The sequence below is a fragment of the Scyliorhinus torazame genome, chromosome 11 (assembly GCF_047496885.1).
Source record: "Scyliorhinus torazame isolate Kashiwa2021f chromosome 11, sScyTor2.1, whole genome shotgun sequence".
In the NCBI taxonomy this organism is placed as follows: Eukaryota; Metazoa; Chordata; class Chondrichthyes; order Carcharhiniformes; family Scyliorhinidae; genus Scyliorhinus; species Scyliorhinus torazame.
The window spans coordinates 127,817,504-127,837,748 of NC_092717.1; the positions used below are offsets into that span (position 1 = coordinate 127,817,504).

The following is a 20,245-nucleotide window of genomic DNA, read 5'->3' on the forward strand; positions in this document are numbered from 1 at the left end:
GAATGGCCTCTGGGAACCTAGTAGACACATCCATTACAGTCAAAAGATATTGATTCCCACTTTTAGTTTTCGGAAGCGGTCCTACACAATCGATTAGGACCCTTGTAAAATGTTCCTCAAATGCTGGAATGGGTATTAAGGGCGCTGGTTTTATCACTGCTTGAGGTTTCCCTATCACTTGACATGTGTGACATGATTGACAAAATTTAACTACATCTTTATGTAGTAAAGGCCAATAAAAATGGTTCTGGATTTTAGCTTGAGTTTTCCTTATTCCCAAATGACCTCCCACTGGTACCTCATGTGCAACTCGCAACACCTCCTTTCTATACCCTATTGGCAATACTACTTGATGAACTTCAGCCCACTTTTCATCCGCCTGCATATGTACAGGTCTCCATTTTCCATCAAGACATAATTTTTACGGTATACTCTCAGATTCCTCTTTCGTATATGCTTTCTGATATATCCGTTTTATTTCTACATCTTTCTGTTGTAACTCCGCCAATTTTCCTGAACTAAAAATATCCGCCTCATCCTCCACCTGTTCTTGTTCTTTTTCAACCATCTGATCAAAAATCGTTTCTGATAATTGCACTTCAACTTCATCTTCACTCTTTGATTTCTCCTCTTGTCTTAACCTGTGACTTTGCGACCTTGTTACTACACAATCCGGACAAATCCCAGGATATTCATCCTTCAACACTTCAGTTGTCTGATTTTCCAGTGGGTTATCAACCACAGTAGGCATCACTCCCACCTGCGGTCCAGCTATATCATGATCCAAGATAAACTCCATTCCTGGACAAGATAGTTTATCTATTACTCCTGCTACCACTTCACCACTCTTCACTGGACTTCCCAACCTTACCTTATATAATGGAACGCTACTCCTCTCACCCTGAATTCCACATATTACCACCTTTTCTGGCAACATTCTTCCCAAACTACATAATTCCTCATCTCTTACCATTAAAGATTGACTAGCCCGTGTATCTCTTAAAATTGTGACTTCTTTACCTGCTCCTCCTGATATACATGAGTAAACTTTACCCACACAAGTAAATTCTTTAAAGACATGTGGCACCTTCTTAACAATTACTTCTTGAACAGGCTGTACAATTGATTGCACCTCCTTCGCTTCCCTTGGGCTTTCCTTTACCACTCTAACAAACCCCACTGTCTTATCCTGTTTTACCACATCAGCCTTCCCAGTGCTTTCCTTCAGCCACCAACACTGTGACTTTACATGGCCTAGTTTATTACAGTGAAAACATGTGAAACTTTTCATTTCTTTTCCACCCTCCTGGATTTCTTTTTTAATCTGAGGTGCACTCTTTATTGTCTCCCATCAGATCACCTTTACCTTTACCACTTGAGTATTTCACATGTCCCCAGTTTCTATCCCTCACAGGCTGAAACTGATGTCAGAAACCAATCTTTGATTTATGAACTAATTCATAATCATCTGCCATTTCTGCTGCTAACCTCGCAGTTTTAACCCTCTGTTCTTCCACATGAGTTCTCACTACATCAGGAATTGAATTTTTAAACTCCTCCAAAAGTATAATTTCTCTGAGAGCTTCACACGTTTGGTCTATTTTCAAAGTCCTTATCCACCTATCAAAATTACTCTGTTTGAGCCTTTCAAACTCCATGTATGTTTGACCAAATTCTTTCCTTAAATTTCTGAACCTTTGTCTGTAAGCTTCAGGCACTAGTTCATATGCACCGAAGATGGATTTCTTACCGGCTTTGTCAAGGGTAGGCAGCTCACAGTGAACATCAGGCGGCTGCTGAACGTAATAATGATCCCCTCTGGAGTGAGAACACCAGAGGTGATCGTCTCCCTGGACTCAGAAAAGGCCTTCAACAGAGTCAAATGGAAATATGTCCTCGAGGTACTGGAACGGTTTGGGCTAGGAGCGGGGTTCACCGCCTGGGTGAGGCTCCTGTACAACGCTCCCAAAGCGAGCGTCCGAACTAACACCACCAGCTCTAAAACTTCCAGCTGCAGAGAGGAACAAGACAGGGCTTGTCTCGAAGCCGCAAGAGGGACTGAAGGCAATACTGCAAATGCTGAAAGAGTTTGGAACCTTCTCGGGCTACAAACTTAACCTGGGCAAAAGCGAGGCATTCCCAGTGAACCCAAACGGGGGAGGGAGAGAGCTGGAGGGGCTCCCGTTCAAAACAGCCCAGAACAGATTCCGCTACCTGGGGATCCAGATAGCCAGAGACTGGACACAAATCCACAAGTGGAACCTGACCAGCCTGGTGGAGGAAGTAAGAAGAGACCTTCAAAGGTGGGGCTCACTCCCACTCTCCCTGGCGGGGAGAGTGCAGACGATCAAGATGAACGTACTGCCAAGGTTCCTCTTCCTGTTTAGATCCATTCCAATCTTCATCCCCAAGGCCTTTTTCCAAAACATAGTCAGTCTAATCATGGCGTTTGTGTGGGGGGTAAGAACCCGAGAATCCCAAAACAGACACTGCAAAGAAGGAAAATCAAAGGGGGCTTGGCCTTACCAAACCTACAATACTACCACTGGGCAGCAACGGCAGAAAGAGTGAGGGGATGGGTACAAGAACCTGACACAGATTGGGTACAAATGGAGGAGGCATCCTGTAAAAGAACGACCCTCCGGGCCCTGGCCACAGCAGCACTCCCATCCCCCTCAACAAGGTACACAACAAGCCCAGTGTAAGCAGCCACGCTGAGAACATAGACCCAGCTGAAACAACACTTCGGGGTAACTAAAATGTCCCCCATGGCCCCCACCTGCGGCAATCAAAGATTCCTCCCACCCATGCTAGATACCACGTTCAAAAGATGGAGGCGGGACGGGGGCACACTGACAGACGGGGACTTTCTACACAGGGCACAGACTGGCAACACTAGACGAACTGACAAGGAAGTGGAGGCTAGCAAAAGGACAGGAAATGAGACACCTCCAAATAAAACACTTCCTCCGCAAAGAGAGGGCCCCAGAAAGCACACTACTAGAGGACCTGATAGGCACAAGCAACGAGAATGGGGGGCTGTGTGGGAAAATATACGGACAGCTACTGGACATACCCCGGACTCCACTGGACGAGATCAGACAAAAATGGGAGGACGAACTGCGGACAGAGATAGGATGGGGACTCTGGAGCGAAGCACTGAGCAGGGTGAACTCCATCTCCTCCTGCGCAAGGCTAAGTTTAATGCAGCTCAAAGTGGTGCACAGAGCGCACCTGACCAGAACCCGAATGAGCAGGTTCTTCCCGGAGGTGGAGGACAAATGTGAGCGGTGCCAGGAGGGCCCGGCCAACCACATCCACATGTTCTGGGCTTGCCCCAAGCTTGCTGGGTTCTGGGCAGCCTTCTCCAAGGCAATGTCCAAAGTTGTGGGGGTGAGGGTGAAACCATGTCCAATAGTGGCAATCTTCGGGGTATCGGAGCAGCCAGAGTTACACATGGGGAAGGGGCCAACGCCCTTGCTTTCGTTTCCCTAATTGCACGCCGGAGAATCCTGCTCGGCTGGCGATCGGCAGCACCACCCACAGCTGCAGACTGGCTCGCTGACCTTTCCGAATTTCTCCACCTGGAGAAGATTAAGTACGCCACCCATAGGGTCAGAGGAAGTCTTCCTGGATACTTGGGGGCAGTTTGTCGGTCTGTTCCAAAACCTGTTCGAGGCCAACAATGAGGAGTAACCTAATAAGAGTTTTTTTAAAAACAAAACACCAAGATAGATGAGTTACCAAAAGACTGCGCAACCTGGGCGGTGAATGGGGAAGGGGGAGGAACCATAGACCGATCCAGAGGGCAATGAAAGGCACGTAGGGTCAGTTAAATGAAGGACAAACAAAACCTCTGTATAATAAAGGAAATTAGCGCAGGCGAGAAAAATGTGATGTGTATATATACAACTGTTTATAAATATGAGAAGTGCCAATAAAAAGATTTTTTTAAAAAGATGGATTTCTTCACCTCCTCATACGTTCCAGATGCCTCCTCCGGTAATGATGCAAACACTTCACTAGCTCTACCTACCAGCTTTGTTTGAATCAGTAACACCCACATCTCCTGTGGCCATTTCATTTGTTTAGCTACCTTCTCAAATGAAATGAAAAAGGCTTCTACCTCCTTCTCGTCAAACCTTGGCAATGCTTGTGCATATTTAAATAGATCCCCACCAAGTCTTCAACTATGACGCTCTTTCTCATTATCCTCATCCATCTCCTCCAACTGTACATGTCCCTTTACGTTTGCCAATTTTAACTGATTGTCATGTTTCATGGCCATTTTCTGAAGTTCAAACTCCCGCTCTTTATCCTTTTTCCCTGATCTGTATCTCCCTTTCTTTTTCTTTTTGTTCTGCTGGGGCTATTCTTTCTTTTCTCCTTTCTTCTCTCTCCTTTTCTTTTTCCTCTCTCTCTCTTTCTCTTTCTTTTTCCTCTCTCTCGCTCTCGTATTCCAGCCGCTTTAATTCTTTCTGATGTTCCATTTGTTTAATTTGCAACTGAATTTTTGCCATTTCCAAGAGTCAAACTCTATCTCAGGCAACTTTAAATGCTTAACCACCGTCATAATTACCTCATCTTTTCGCATTTTGTCAGGGAATGTTAACTGCATTGTTTTTGCCAAATCTAACAGTCTGCGTTTCGTTTCTTGGAGTTACAATTATGGACACGTGGGTTTTTAAACACAAAACACTGTTTATTCCATGAACTCAACTTAACATCTTAAATAAACATTGGATCTCTTAACACCCCTTACTTCAAAGACAACTCAGAAAATATTGCAACAGTAAATAATTCCTTAAAATGTTCATTCAAACTTCCAAGAGACTTAACACCTTTAAACAGTATCACATCAGGTTAAAGGATATATATATTTTCTGTAGAATGGTAGAGATATATTAGCTGGGTTGATTTCAGCTCCAGCACCTTGGTTTTTTCCTGCAGCTGTCTGGACACACACAGACACACACAACATGCTTTCTCCAACTGCAAAACTAAACTGCAAAACTTGCAGCTCTCTGGAAACACACAGACACACAAACACTGCTTTTAAACTGAAACTATAAACCTGCAAAATGGCTGAACTGAGCTGAGCTCCACCCACTCTATGACATCACTGTTTTCTTAAAGGTACATTGCTTAAACATCCAGTTCTTAAAGGCACTCTCGCATGACAGTATCTCAGGCAATTTTAAATGCTCAGCTACCACCGTAAGTACCTCTTCTTTTCGTATGCTGTCAGGTAACGTTAGCTGCAATGTTTTTGCCAAATCTAAAAGTCTATTTTTTAGTCTCTGTTTGTAAGGTACTGCGTGTGACCTTCTCCACCCCCAAAAACGTTTGAGCCTCTGAAAGGGCACAACACAGTCCCTACTTAAACTGGAATACCACACCTGAAAAGCAAACACAAATATGCTCACACCTCACTGTCTTTAAGTTCACTAAGCCAACCCAATCACGAAGATAGACTTTTAGCCCGGACAAGCCCCCAATTTATTATGGGCCAGGGTTTAAAGAACACCAAAGTATATCATGGAGTTCACCTGACCAACAATTTTAAATAGATTTTTGTTATGGGGAGCACAAGGGCCCACTTTACAGGTGTGATGCAACAGAGATCTAAAGTATGTTTAAACAAAAACAATATTTATTCCATGAATCCAGATCACATTTTATAAACACACAGTAAACATCTTATCAACTACCAACACTGATAATCCCCACAGATATAATACTCTATAGGTAACCCTTAATAACTTTCCTAACAACACCCATAAGTCAAAAACACTTTTTAACAAAGACAGCTGGTTTGCATTCCTTACAGAAACAGGTATCACTTTGAAATCAAGTGATCTGGAAACATTCTTTAGTAGGCAGAGAGAGAGAGAGAACACCTCCTTGGTTTGAATGCAGCTCTCCAACTGAAAACAAAACCAAAACACAAAGCAGCTTCCAGCTCAAAATAAAAGTAAAAGTCAGAATCACATTCCAGCTCCACCCACACAATGACATCACTGCAGATATTTGATATACACCCATTTCTTAAAGGGACCCACACATGACACTAGGGCATCATGATCAGCACAGGTTTGGAGGGCCGAAGGGCCTGTTCCTGTGCTGTACTTTTCTTTGTTCTTTGTTAACTATCCAATTAATCACATGCCCCTGCTCTTACCCCAAAGCCCTGCAAATCTCTCCCTTTCAAGTAGGCATCCAATTCTCCTTTGAAAATTACTGCTGAATCTGCTTCAAACACCCTTTCAGGCAATGTACAGCAAATTGTAATAAGACACTAGATAAAGAATATTGTCCTCAATCCTCCTTGGATTTTTTTGCCAGTATCCTTAAATCAGTGTCTTCTGGTTACCAACAGATCTGTCTGTAGAACCAGTTTCTCTTTATCTACTCTCTCAAAACACATCATAATGTTGAACATCTCCATTAATTTCCCCCTTAATATTCTTTGTTTTAAGGAAGGAGTTTAATTAGAGTCAGATGTATTAATTGTGTATTCATGGCTAGTAATTCATTTAGTAGGCACTAATTTTGACCACATTACCAAGACTGAATATTTCCAATACACATTAATCCAGACACAGAGTTAACATTTTTTCACTATTTATCAAACAACAATTAATGGCAAATTTACTTGCAACTTGCAAATTTTATCAATCAGTTATTTTTTTCCTTATTTAAATCCAGCAGGAAAGCATTGGGAGATTGGGTAAGATGCAGGTTTTGATTTAACTCCGTAGCATAGGCATTGCCCTATCAACCATCACTCTGTATTTTCGAGTGGGAAGAACTGCAAATTGCTGGACACCAAGACCAGGGAACTTTGAGTTGGAATCAGTCTCAACGGAAGTAAAACTGCACTCATCATTTGTGTTGCTGAATCCTTTCGAGCACCAACAGGAGACATCACAGAGATAAGCCAATTCAGTGCTGCATCACTGATGTAACAAAGGCATCAAATTGGGTACAGCAATTACCACCAGCTGAATTTACAAACTACGGGCAGGATATTTTGCAGAATCGAGGAAAAGGCAGGTGGGATCCAGATGCTGAAGCCACCTCCCCCACATTTCTGACAGTTCAAAATTTTGCTGGCAGAAGGAAAGAGGGTGAGGCGTGATTCACACAGCTGGGAAATCGAAACCTAGAAGGGCCATTCACGCAGACTCCCTTGTGGCTGTTCCAAGCGCCTTGAAGGAGTCCTAGAGAACCGAGGTGGGCCTTCTAACCAGCCCGCCTTGGCACTCACTTGCCCTCATGGCCACTTATGATCAGCTTCCAGGGACAGCGGGAATAATTTAGTTTATTGACAGTATCAAACTACTATGGGCAACACAATGAGGATGCCAATCACTTGGCACCCATGCCAATATCAAAATACAAAAGACAATACAATAAGGACACCAATCACTTAGCACCTAGAACCCCCCATATCAGCGGAAAGGCTTACCAGCCCAGCCCACTGGAAAAAGCCGCTCCAACATGGAGCACGACAGAGGAAAGAGAGAAAAACAATTCCCCCCTCCCAAGAGGGTCACAATTCAGTCCAGAACAGGTCCTTCACATTTGAAACCAAACCAAATACAGAGCAACAACCGAAAGAAGACACAAAACAGACAAGGCGACAACGATAACACCAGCCGTACACCAAGGATAAAAACCAAAATAAAGAACAAATGAACACCACCACCAGCTGGCGAGGCAGCACACGACCCCCCCCCCAGCCTCCGACCTACATTGCCATGGGGGGGGGGCTGACTGTACCCCACCCCCACCTCTCCAGATCAAGAATTGAGTCCAATGAGGCCCTTTAAATCAAGGTGCATCTGCCGAGGCGGGACATTTCTCAGCTCAAGCAACCCGCCTCAGTACTGAACATGTGTGGAGACATACTCACATTATCAAGTGACACTGATTATACTTGTATACCCGAGATAGTACTCCCTTTTATCAATAAGTGTTACTGCTACCTCAAATCTCAAATACTGTTTGGAAGATTACGCAGGTTAATGTTTGTTTTTCATTAAGCAAGAGTTCTTCAGGGAAGTGTCCTGGGCCCAACCATCTTCAGCTGCTTCCTCAATGACCTCCCTTCTATCATAAGGTCAGAAATGGGAATGTTCGCAGATGACTGAACAATGATCAGCACCAGCTTCAGGGATCCGGGTTCAATTCTGGCCTCGGGTGACTGTGGAGTCTGCACTTTCTCCCTGTGTGTGCGTGGGTTTCCTCTGGGTGCTCCGTTTTCCCCCCACAGTTCAAGGATGTGCAAGTCGGTGGATTGGCCATGTTAAATTTCCCCACTAGTGTCCAAAATGGTGGGTGGCATTATTGGGATAGGGTGGAGGCGTGGACTTAAGTAGAGTGCTTTTTTCAAGACTCAATGGGCCAAATGTCCTCCTTCTACACTGTAAATTCTATGATACTATGACTCAATGGCATTACCGTCGCTGAATCCCTCAGAGTCAACATCCCGAGGGTTACCATTGATCAGAAACTGAACTGGACCAGCCATATTAATACTGTGGCTACCAGAGCAGGTCAAAGACTAGGAATCCGATGGTAACTCATCTCCCGACTCCCCAAAGCCTGTCCACCATCTATAAGGCACAAGTCAGGAGTGTAATGGAATACTCTCCACTTACCTGGATGAGTGCAGCTACAATAACACTCAAGAAGCTCGACACCATCCAGGACAAAGCATCCCACTTGATTGCTCCCCCTTCCTCAAACATTCAAACCCTCCACCAGTGGCAAACAGTGTGCCAGCTACAAGGTACATTGCAGTGACTCACCATGGTTCCTTAGACAACACCTTCCAAACCCACGACCACTACCATCTAGAAGGACAAGAGCAGCAGATACCTGGGAACCCCACCACCTGGAGGTTCCCCTCCAAGTCACTCACCACCCAGTCTTGAAAATATATCGCCGTTCCTTCATTGTCGCTGGGTTAAAATCCTGGAATTCCCACCCTAATAGCACAGTGGGTGTACATACACCTCAAGGACTGCAGCGGTTCAAGAAGCAACTCATCACCATCTTGTAAAGGGCAACTAGGGATGGGCAATAAATGCTGGCCTAACCAGCGACGCCCACATCACGTAAATGAATTTTTAAAAAGTGCTTACACGATGTGCAATTTTGGGGAAATCAAGAGTTCCGTTCGAAAATACAGGTACACAGGAGTGAATTTTCTCAGCCTGGGTGGTGGTCTTGGGGGAGGAGTGAGGAGATAGGGGAACCATGTTGGGTGGATCCCCGATACATTCCTGCTGCTGGCGAACCTGCCCACGGACAGGCAGGAAAGTGGATTGGCGACTGGTACCATGGAGGCAGGCAGACAATTTGCATAATTAAGGCCACAGTTAGGGACAATTTTATCAGCTCGCCAGCATTTTGCTGGTGGCAGAGCAACCCATGCTGTGTGCAGAGCTGAATGGAGTTAGCTTCCCCACAAGCAAGCTGCACTGTCCTGATGTAACACAGTCCAATCAGCTGATGCGGCACCAGGATACCTAATTTCACGCAGGTTTAGACAATGAATTTCCATGTCACTCTGCAAACAACACTGAGCTGAAAATGGGGCCCAGCACTGTGTTTAGTGGGCCAGGCAGCCAAATTGAGGGTAAAGTCATTTTTAAAGTACTTTTGCTATTGCATTGGGAGTTCTCAGGGTGTTTTTTGAGTTCCTGGATTTGTCAGGGAGCTGATCCTCACAAGGAGGGTGCAACAGATATTTGGGCAGCAGTGGTTGTGCGTCCATCTGCAGCATGACAGGGGTAGGAAGCTTTGACTGTGGATAGTGGGAGCTCTGTACAATCCCCTCTGCTTACTTGCAGCCAGACTCTTCCACGTTCACTGAAAACATCAGGAGGCTTGTCTGGAAGGCCAGTCAATTCCATGCCTTATGGTGATGCAGCATCATTATTACGGTTGTTTAATGATTCGTTCCTCTGTTGTACTTACTTTCTAAGACAGCTGAGTTCTAAATATAAGTGATGAATCTACCTTTCTACTGCAGTGAGTGCACAACATCTTTGGGAGGAAAAAATATCAAATGAAATCTATTCATGATCCAGCATGGGTGCTATGAATATTGCTTTTGGTTCAATTATTAGAAGCAATATGGTAGTTCTGTAGCTTGCTCCATTTAGCCTAGCAGTTTATAGCTATTGTGACCAATGTCATGGTGCCTGTGTGCAAAGGTCAGCTGAAGCTGGAATTTGAAACAATCTTTCACTTCAGGTGAAACACTGCACCTAACATTATCAGTTTTGTCAGCTGTGACATTTAGCTGTCAAAGCTTTCTTTAGTGAGCATAAATATTTATAGTGGCGTAATTCATCCAAAGATACATTATTACATTGTGAAAATATCATTGCATGTTATATTCACAATATCAAACATCCTCCCTATCAATTTGATTAATGTTATTTTTTGAACCAAACGCTTCTACTTCTTTCACCTCTCTTTGTCATGGCAAGTGATCCATCTCTCCGATCAACTGAGAACTGATGCAATATATTAACAAATGAGCATATTTTGCACATGTTCTTCACCATCTTGTGAAAATGTGATTTCCAAATCTCATTTACATATTTACTCAAAGACTTTATTCAGTTCTAATTCTAAATTTGGAGTTCATTTTGGTGATCAGCAAAGGATCATTTTAATTAAAAAATAAATAACTGCCTACTGGAGCAGTTTAATTTATAATACAAGGAACATAAAATCAATTATTCTTGACATATCTATTAACCTATGTACAATATTATACAATCTTAACCTTTTTATTATAAGATATACAATTCATTATTTACAAACCAGATCCGTCTTTTGCATACCGCAACAAAAAGTCAACATAGTGAACATTTATACATATATATAATTCATGCTGCATTTAACTATCATACACTTAAGAGCACTGGAGAATGTACAAAGCCACAACTTGTTCTTAGTCGCTGGTAATTTTGGCCTGTTGTCTCTTTTTACTAATGAGTGCAGTCACATGGATTTCTAATAAAGCCTATGCTTAAAAAGAAAATTCAATAAATGATTTTATAGTTACCATCTAACAATGATTTTGTGGAGGTATTTCCCACTGCATTGTTCCATTTATTGTATCGTATTAAACAAATTAAATCTGCTACAAAGTTACTTCACATTTTTCTCTCTGACATTTTGAACCATCTAGTTTATCTAACTATTCTTTCTCTCCCTCCCTCCATTCCAAGATGTCTATTAATTTTCTTCAACAGAAAATTAAAAGTATAAAATAGAAATAAAATGAGTTGCAGCTCTGGTTAGTTTATGGGAAAATAAGTATAGATACTTTTATGTTCACTTTATTTGTCCACAAAATGACTCAAAAGTCACATTGAAGTACATAATATTGCACAACCACTTTCTTGAAAATTGCTCCAGCTTTTTAGACAGAGCAGATTTCTTTTTTCTCCCAGTGAAAAATATACGTATCCTTTAAAAAAATGGACGCGGTTAATGCAAAATACAGGGCAAATCCATCACTGTCACAGCAGCAACCTCAATCCAACCTACTCACAAGTAAGAATGAACTTAGTGAGGGAAAAAAGTACCTCTAGTGGCAAAAATGAAGTTATACATCAACACAAGTCAAACACTTCCAACTCATCCTATCAAAACTTATTCACACTTAAACTTTGATTTATCACGTGTAAAATGGCTGATTTTAAATTGCCAGTCCCTTTTAAAATCAAGCCACCAACCACAAAAGCAAGGCTCTATTTTTTGTTCATGTCTCATAGAAAATTGCTGTCAGCCATGCAGCCATCAAGCTTCAAATAAGATCATGTAGAGTTTATACCTGAAAACCTAAGTACAAAATCCCAAAATAAGTAGCATTTGTCAAATGAATCTCTGCAGCATAGCTCCCACAAATATGTTCACCTAAAATTAAACCAGAATTTTCTGAAAAAACATAGTTGGTTAGTGACCTGAGACACTGGCCTGGATTTTAACTTGGTGACATAATGGGAGTGGAAAGTTCGTCTGGTAGCACAGCGGAAGCCTAGAGGTAAGGGCAGTGTATATCAGTGGAGTTTTAAAACAGACACTGCAATACCTTATCATTGTCAGGTTTATAATAATAATAATATTTATAAGTGTCACAAGTAGGCTTACCATTAACACTGCAGTGAAGCTATAGTGAAAATCCCTTGGTTGCCACACTCCATCCGCTGCCTGTTCGAATACACTGAGGGAGAATTCAGAATATCCAATTCACCTAACAAGCACGTCTTTTGGGACTTGTGGAAGGAAATTGGAGCACCCAGAGGAAACCACACAGACATGGGGGGAATGTGCAGACTCCGCACAGCCAGTGACCCAAGCTGGGAATTGAACCCGGATCCCCGGTGCTGAGAAGCCACAATGCTAACAACTGTGGTTCATGACCAATTAATATGAACAGGAGTGATGATGACCCATAAAAGGTGATTCCGATTCCAATTCCAGTCTTTAAAGGAACACTCTAAACATGCAATGTGATGGAACTTTGAGTTGGAAGCAGAATCGAAAGAGTTAGCACCATATTAGGAGGTTGCATCTCATTTAGGTCTGGATCCCAGGATATGCCGTGAGGCTGTTAAGGGCCTGCAGGGAGATATTCTTTTTTACTGTCAGGAGGAAGAAGCCTGCAGATGAAACCAAAAACGCATGGCAACAGGTTGTATATAAGGTCACAAACAGGTGCCATGTTCTTGGGTTCAATGCCAAAATGTAATGACTTTTACAGGACGGGAAAGCTGAGCACAGTGGCACTTACACCTACATTCTGGCATTCATATAATTCCAACCCCCTGAAGCCTACTGTAGCAAATCACTCCTCTTGCCAATTTACCTAGCAGATAGACAGATCTAGCCCTCTCTGTCTATGCACTTTCCCACATCCTTATCTACCTATTCACCACTGACACACACCTTCTTCCTTAAGCAATGTCATGCCTCATACTCAGTCACCCTCAACAAATACTTTCCATTCATCTGTTTAATATATGCCATTACTCTCACTTATAGGCCTATTCTTTCGCTCTTTGCAGGAGGAGTGTAGAACATGAGGGAGAGGCAGAGAACTGGAGGTGACCCGCCAGCCATTCATTGCACAACTGACAGCTGAAGAGGAGGAAGTGTGCACCTCAGTGGAGTCTTAACATTCTTGGTTGAAGCAAGTAGGGAGATGGGGGTCTCCCAGCTACATGATAAATATCAGACAGCCACATACAATACAGCGTTCACTCAGGTTAATTTGATGTCAGGAGTGTGTGAGATACAATTATGTGCATAATGATCAATTAAAACATTCTTATATTGACAGTTCTAATCCATGTCTTTAAACTGGGCCTTTAAGTATTTCACAAGACAATGACTCCTCGAGGAGGTCAAGGGATCCTTGCAGACCATGAACAAACTCAGAAACTCACTTTGGTGGATCCAGTAAGATAGATTGCTGGGTTTTCACCTGGTGATTCACAGTTCACAAATGAGCAAGAGCAGATGGTAGCGACAGGGACATGTCTGCATCAGAGACATGCAAGATGCTCCAAACTGCTGAGCTGCACACAGTGACTGATCCTCAGGGTTGTTGACAAACTGGATATTTCTGCAGCAGCAGCAAAGAACATGCAATGTCCAGCAGGCATTCCAGCTGCAGTGTGCTTGTAGGGAGATTGGAGGTGTCTGTCTCAAGTATGAGTGGCATCGTGTCAAAGGCCTTTGCGGAGATGTCTTCATCATGGGCAGAATGGCCTTCTTTATTTAGCAGCAAATGCAGCAGCCATGTGAATGCATGCATCCCTCACTACGGGTTTGCACATAAGGAACATCACCTTAAATAGGACAAATTATACTCCAGCCTTGGCCGTTTAACATCCCACTGATCGGCAGCAAAGTGCATTCCAGCTCATTGTTAGCAGTAAAGAGTGGGCTGGCAATGAGAGGAATGATGGTGAAATAGAGCACCGAAGTGAGCAGTCAGCTCAAAGCACTTCTACTTCTCATCTTTCTCCCCCACCCTCAGTCGATACTTCACATGCACCTTGTGTGCCGCTGGGTGAGTGCGACATTGAGCAGGTGCAGGTGATACACTCTTTGGTGGGCCCCTCACGGGCTCTGAAACTCAGAGAATGTGCATCTCAGCTGACAGTGCGGCCTCCTTCTGCCACAGAAATGGTATGATATAGAAGTGCTAGGAAGGCTAAAGATTTTAGATACACAAGAGATTGCATATGGTGACTTTTCACTTGCGATAAATGGTAAGAAATGAAATCATACCACAATGGCCGGTGGCGGCGGTCAGGAGGCTGGTGTTTGTTTGTTTGCAGGAGTATTTGGTGTTAGTGTCGTTTCAGGGTTAAGTGGATTTTGCATGTGTGTATTATAGGTGGACTGGTGAAATCTCAGTTAACCTCACAATAATGAGGGTATACCAGACTGCATTGTATACTTCTGCTAGGTCTTAGCCCCCATCACTGCCCATCTGCTCCTCCTTGGAATCTTTCAAAGAGACTCTGTGTTCGGCATCTTGTTTCCTCTACAGATCCAAATATCGTTACTGTGCAATGTTGTACAGAGCAGGGTCACCAGGCACATTTTAAGTGGATATCCCTTCTCTGCAAGCAGGCAACTGGTAAACTTGCTTCAAAATGTGGAAACAAATAGGATGGACCACTGCAGGACAAATGCATCATGGCAGCTTACTGCATGTATCTGCATAATCAACTTATTCTGCTTTTGTTAAAATGTTCACCTAGTTCTGCTGCTTGTAAGATGAGAATTTATGTTACGTTTTTTTAAGTGGTCAGGTGTGGCATTGAAAAGAAGTGTTGCAAAATCTCAGTAGGACTGCATTAAGTGTAATAAGCACTTGCATCTTGCTGTATAATTATAGCATAGTGGTTATTAGGTATTGTATGGAAGATCCAGAATTTCATATGGTTGAATACTGATTTGTTTAAAATGTATTCCTCCCAAATTGTTCAAAATTGTTGTACCACACCACCTTTGATCAGTAATTTGAATTAGGTAAAAACATTCACAAACATATTTCACACAAAAATCATTCAATTTTAAGAATATGGTGTCAGTAGATTGACTAGATTAAAATCTGGAACATGAAGCAACATTTTTCCTTGCATTGGGATTTTTACTCAAGATAATTGTATTGTCGCAGTAGATCTTTATGCCTGATCATGCATATAGTTACCTGACATAGGCTGCAATTTATGTTGCTGGCAACTGAGAATATTTTAAGAATATAGAAATCTAAAGAATATTAAGTTATAGGGCAGTTTTTTCTTTATGTGTAATTTACATATGGGGGTCATTTAAGGGATACATAGAAACATACATTAGAAAATATAAGCAGGAGGAGGCCCTTTGAGCCTGCCCCGCATCATGATCATGGCTGATCATCAAGTTCAATTCACTGATCCTGCCTTCCTCCCATATCCCTTGATCCCTTTAGCCCCAAGAGCTTTATCTAATTCCTTTAAATTACACAATGGCTTGGCCTGAACTACTTTTTGTTGTAGTGAATTCCACAGATTCACCACTCTCTGGGTGAAGAAATTTCTCCTCAACTCAGTCCTAAAAGGTTTACACCTTATCCTCAGACTATGACCCTTTGTTCTGGACCCCCCCCCCTGCCAAAATCGGGAAAATTCTTTCAGAATCTACCTTGTCTAATCCTGTTAGGACTTTGTAAGTTTCTATGAGATCTCCTCGCACTCTTCTAAACTCCAATGAATATAATCCTAACCAATTTAGTCTCTCCTCAAATGACAGTCCCACCATCCCAGGGATCAGCCTGGTAAACCTTTGCTGCACTCTTCCATAGCAAGAATAAATTTTCTCAGATAAGGACACCAAAACTGCACACAATACTCCAGGTAATACTCACCAACAATATAAATTGCAGGAAAATATCCCTATTCTTATACTCAAATCCACTCGCTATGAGGACCAACATACCATTTGCTTTCTTTACTGCCTGCTGTACCTGCGTGCTTACTTTCAGCGACTGATGCACGAGGACACCAAGGTCGCCCTGAGTATCCACCTCTCTTAATTTACACCCATTCAAATAATAATCCTGTTTTTGATAAAAAAGTGGATGATTCTCACTCGTGAATTAAGAAAAATTCTCAATATGTCAAGAGTACAGTCCCCATTTTTATAGATGGCATTTAATCAAAGCACGGTGGCACTTATTCCTGATGAAAATCAAATGAAAGTATAATGATTCACTTGCATTTTCGAGATGTGGCTACACTTTTTAAAATGCATGGAAAAATGGTTTTAAAATTAAAATCTGTTTGTGATTGTGGCCTGGGGTGATGAACAAATTTTACCTCAGGGTTTTGTAATGGTGTATTGCCTGGCAAATTGCTGATCGGGTGTTAAATTATGTTGCATTTCTCAACTGATCAACAGTGCCACAGAACTGTGGATCGTGTCATAACTGGTAAACAACAATTACATCACACAGTACAATTATAATTTAATGGTGTGTGATGTGAAAAATCACCTTCACACACAACCTGAGTAATTGCCACGGAATAACTGGAGTACAGAACTGAACAGCAGTGGCTTACTAATGTTCTTTCACTTGTGAAATTAGCTCAAGTCACAAAGCAATTCTGAACTGTGCTCTTGTAAACTTATTAAAGGCCAATGGTGAGGAATTGGTCTACCAATTATATATCCCTATTTCACTCCAGAATTTCCCACTCCGATTGAACCATCTCACTTTTCATTCACTGCCTTTGATGCTCAAGGCACAATTAGATTTACATTTTCAGTTTCTGATGTGTAAGTTTAAAATACATTTTACATCAGTGTGTAATATTTATTCAGGGTCTTGCAATCTATAATAGAAAGTTTGCAGAGGAACAAGAAATCAAGTGTAGAGCAGAAATGTCGAACTTATTGCAGTGCTGCCTCCTAGAAAATGAATTCAAATCGTTTTCATCATTATTTTTCTGTAAACCAAGATAACATTTCAGATTAATTTTATGCATTTCAGTCTCCAGTCACGTTGCATTCTGTAGCTTGACTTAACCTTCTCAAAAAGCTACTATCTGGCACGGGGGAAACACAGAGAATATGGTGTCACGGGCATCATTCACTTTTTCCAAGAAAATGTTACAAAGCTTCGAAATCCACTCTGAAAAATCACCACTTCGTGGAGGAGTTGATTTGATAGCATTGCTTAGTGCCTCGAGTTCAATCAAACGTATCTTATCTTCAAAGCGGTGCAGTAAACTCTACCACACCATTAGCACAGTTGACGATTAGTCTACCTGTCAACATTAGCGATCTTGGAAGTGAATGCTATAGCTGCACTCCACATATATGGACAAAGGCCACCCTGCTGTTCAATAACGTCAACCTCTATATTCTGAAATGTTTGAACTGTCAGATCCCAGCTGATCCACAGACTGTCAACAATGCAGTAAAGATAATATTTTAAATCACAATCTTCCTTCAGTAACATTCCATTATGTTTATGACTAAAAGGGCCATCGATCATTCCGACTCTCAAATGTTGAATAACAAGCAGCAGGTTTATAAAAGGTACCTGTACACACAAAACCCTCGAGTCTTTTATATTCAAGAACTGTGCTGGTTTGTTTTCGCACATGTTCCAGACTCACCGAGTGCAACGCATAATCTAACACCAAACATAATCACAAAATTACTGGTTGCCTGTAAACGAATTGAACTATTCAGCAATAATAAGTGATGAAGCAACGGTGCTGATTAATTATAGGGTAGTTGGCATCACTATAATCTAATCGCTGTCCAAAGGCGCCGCAATGAATGCAGAAACCATACACGGGTCCGTTTAAAACCTCAGCACAGTATCCGCAAAGATTTCAGTAATTTAATATCAGCATGAAGTTGGCAGCGTGTTCGTATTTTACACAGTGAGCCCACATGATAAAGTGTCTTGCAAGATAGCTTTAAGCTTTTCAACTGGACATCACGGTGGACACAGTAACCATATTTTATAGCAGTCATGGTGTATTTTTTAATGCACAATTCATTCAGGCGAATATTTATGACGGATTTGCTGCAATAATAGATATTTGTTATTAACTCTCTAATGCTGTGCCGCCGGGACAACGATCAGATGCAAGACCTGCATCAACAAGAAACGTGCTTCAAGATGCACTACCTGCATATTCCAAATTACATGTGAACACTTCCGGTTTCCCGAAAGGTATGACAACATTCTTCAAATGGTGCAGAATTGAATTCTTACAAAGCATTACAAAGCAACCAGCAGAGAGCTACACCTATCACAAACCTCACTGGCAGCATGATTCCAAATAGCTCTTTTATACACCGGATTTAAACTAAAAATGGTGTTTTAATATCAGCAAAAGCATTTTGCATCTGAGCATTTCAACATTTGCAACATTTCAGATGTTGCTCCGCACTTTCAGACCTGAACGGAGCCAAGTTGGGGGGGGGGGGGGGGGTGGATTTTGTACAGGAGTGTTTGAATTGGGTTTGCTGAAGGGACAGCTTATTTGAGCAGATTCAGGTTTGTGTTACTGGATGTGCTGTGTGTGCTTTGCTTTTCCGACAGTTATTGCTACATATTGTGTGCAGGTTACCTCCAGAGCTGCCCGAGCTGAAGGATGTGGATGATTGACTGCAGCAGCCACACGCAGAAGGAACACGAAGATGTCTTGTCGCCCTTGCCGGTGTTCCTGCTCCTGGTGGTCGAGGGCTGCCGCTGTGGGGACCGGGCATCCGCCTCGCCGCCTGCCCCGCCGCTGCTCAGCAACTTGCCGTCCACCGGGCTGGCGCTGTGGGCGCCCGCCCCGTCCTGGGCGCCGAAGTCGTGGATGAACCACCTGAAACTGAAGACCTGCACGGCCAGGGAGCCCAGCACCACGAAGAAGAGAGTAAAGCCGAACCACCAGTAACGGGAGTGCAGGTAATAGTCCACCGCCAGCCACACGTCCGTGCCCACGTCTGAGAAATAGACGGTGACCGCGGCCACCACCCACAGGCCGTCCCACAGGGTGTAGCGCTGGTGCCGGGCGAAGCGGAGGCAGCGACCCCGGCACAGCCCCGTGCAGCAGCGGGAGGAGCGCTCCGCTGAGCCGGCCGCGGCGCTCACCCTCTCCCGCTCCTGCTCGTCCTCCTCCTCCCCCTGCTGCTGCTGCTGCTGTCCCTGGTCCTGAAGCTGCCCCGAGCACGAGTGCTCCGAATTCTGCAAAGGAGTAAAAGCCACGTCGCTTTTCTTCTTCTTCATTTTCAACAGCCCGTCTGACTTGGCAGCCATCAAACTCCCCGATCCTCTTTCCCTCCTCTTCCACTCCCTCTCTCTCTCGGTCTCTTTCCCTCCTTCCCCCTCCCTTTCCCTCTCTCTCTCCCTCCCTCCCTCTGGTGCTGTCAGTGAATAGGGCGACCTCCACTTCCGGTATGTGAAGCTGGTTATGCACCACTAAACTTCCGCTATCTCTCACTGATGGGTGAGAGCTGCCCGTTGAAAAGGAGAAAGAGATCTCGCCGTCTGGGCAGAGGCACAAACTTCAGTTCTGAGCAAATCCCTTCTGGGCAGGAGCTGCATTTTCTGTTTCAGACTCATTCCAAACTGCACAGAAAAATGCAACGAAGTAACTCCGAGAACGTGCTTACCTGGAGTCATTTTTATTTATTTATTGGGAACATCGGGATAATATCTTACAAATGTATTTGCTGAATTTTTTTGATCTCAGTAACTTTCCCTATCATGGACTTTATCTTCAACACGCCCTGCTTATTAATGCAACGTCGCCAAATAGCAATACAATTGCCAGAGAAAAGAAAACAGTCCCCAGTAGTGCAAACAAAATAATAATTTGGTTTGACAGACAAAATAACACTGTAGAGTAAGTATATATTCAAATTGGGAATCTGGCCATCTCAATAAAAAAAATATTGCGCCAATAGATGTCGCTAGCTCAAATAAAATGATTATCATGGCAGGTTTGATTCCTTGAGCCTGATTATCAATTGCAAGGAAGTGTTCAAAAACATTTCAGGAGGGGCTAAATAAATAATCATAAACTAAGATACTGCAGATGCTGAAAATCTGAAACCAGAACAGTTGAGATAATGCTAGAGACACTCGGCAGGGAAAGCATCATCTGTATAGAAAATAGACAAGTTAACAGTACAAGTCGAT

At 42.9% G+C, this 20,245-nt stretch overlaps 1 protein-coding gene across 2 annotated transcripts in view; it reads right to left on the reverse strand.

Moving 5' to 3' along the window:
- The window catches only part of xkr4 (XK related 4), a 456,237-nt gene extending 436,809 nt beyond the window's left edge, over window positions 1-19,428 (reverse strand). For both annotated transcript variants that reach the window (XM_072467751.1, XM_072467752.1), the window contains exon 1: window positions 18,684-19,428. In XM_072467751.1, the coding sequence (XP_072323852.1) occupies window positions 18,684-19,360 (677 nt within the window). In that variant the 5' untranslated portion in view covers window positions 19,361-19,428. The remainder of the gene's footprint in view (window positions 1-18,683) is intronic.
- Window positions 19,429-20,245: the final 817 nt, after the last annotated feature.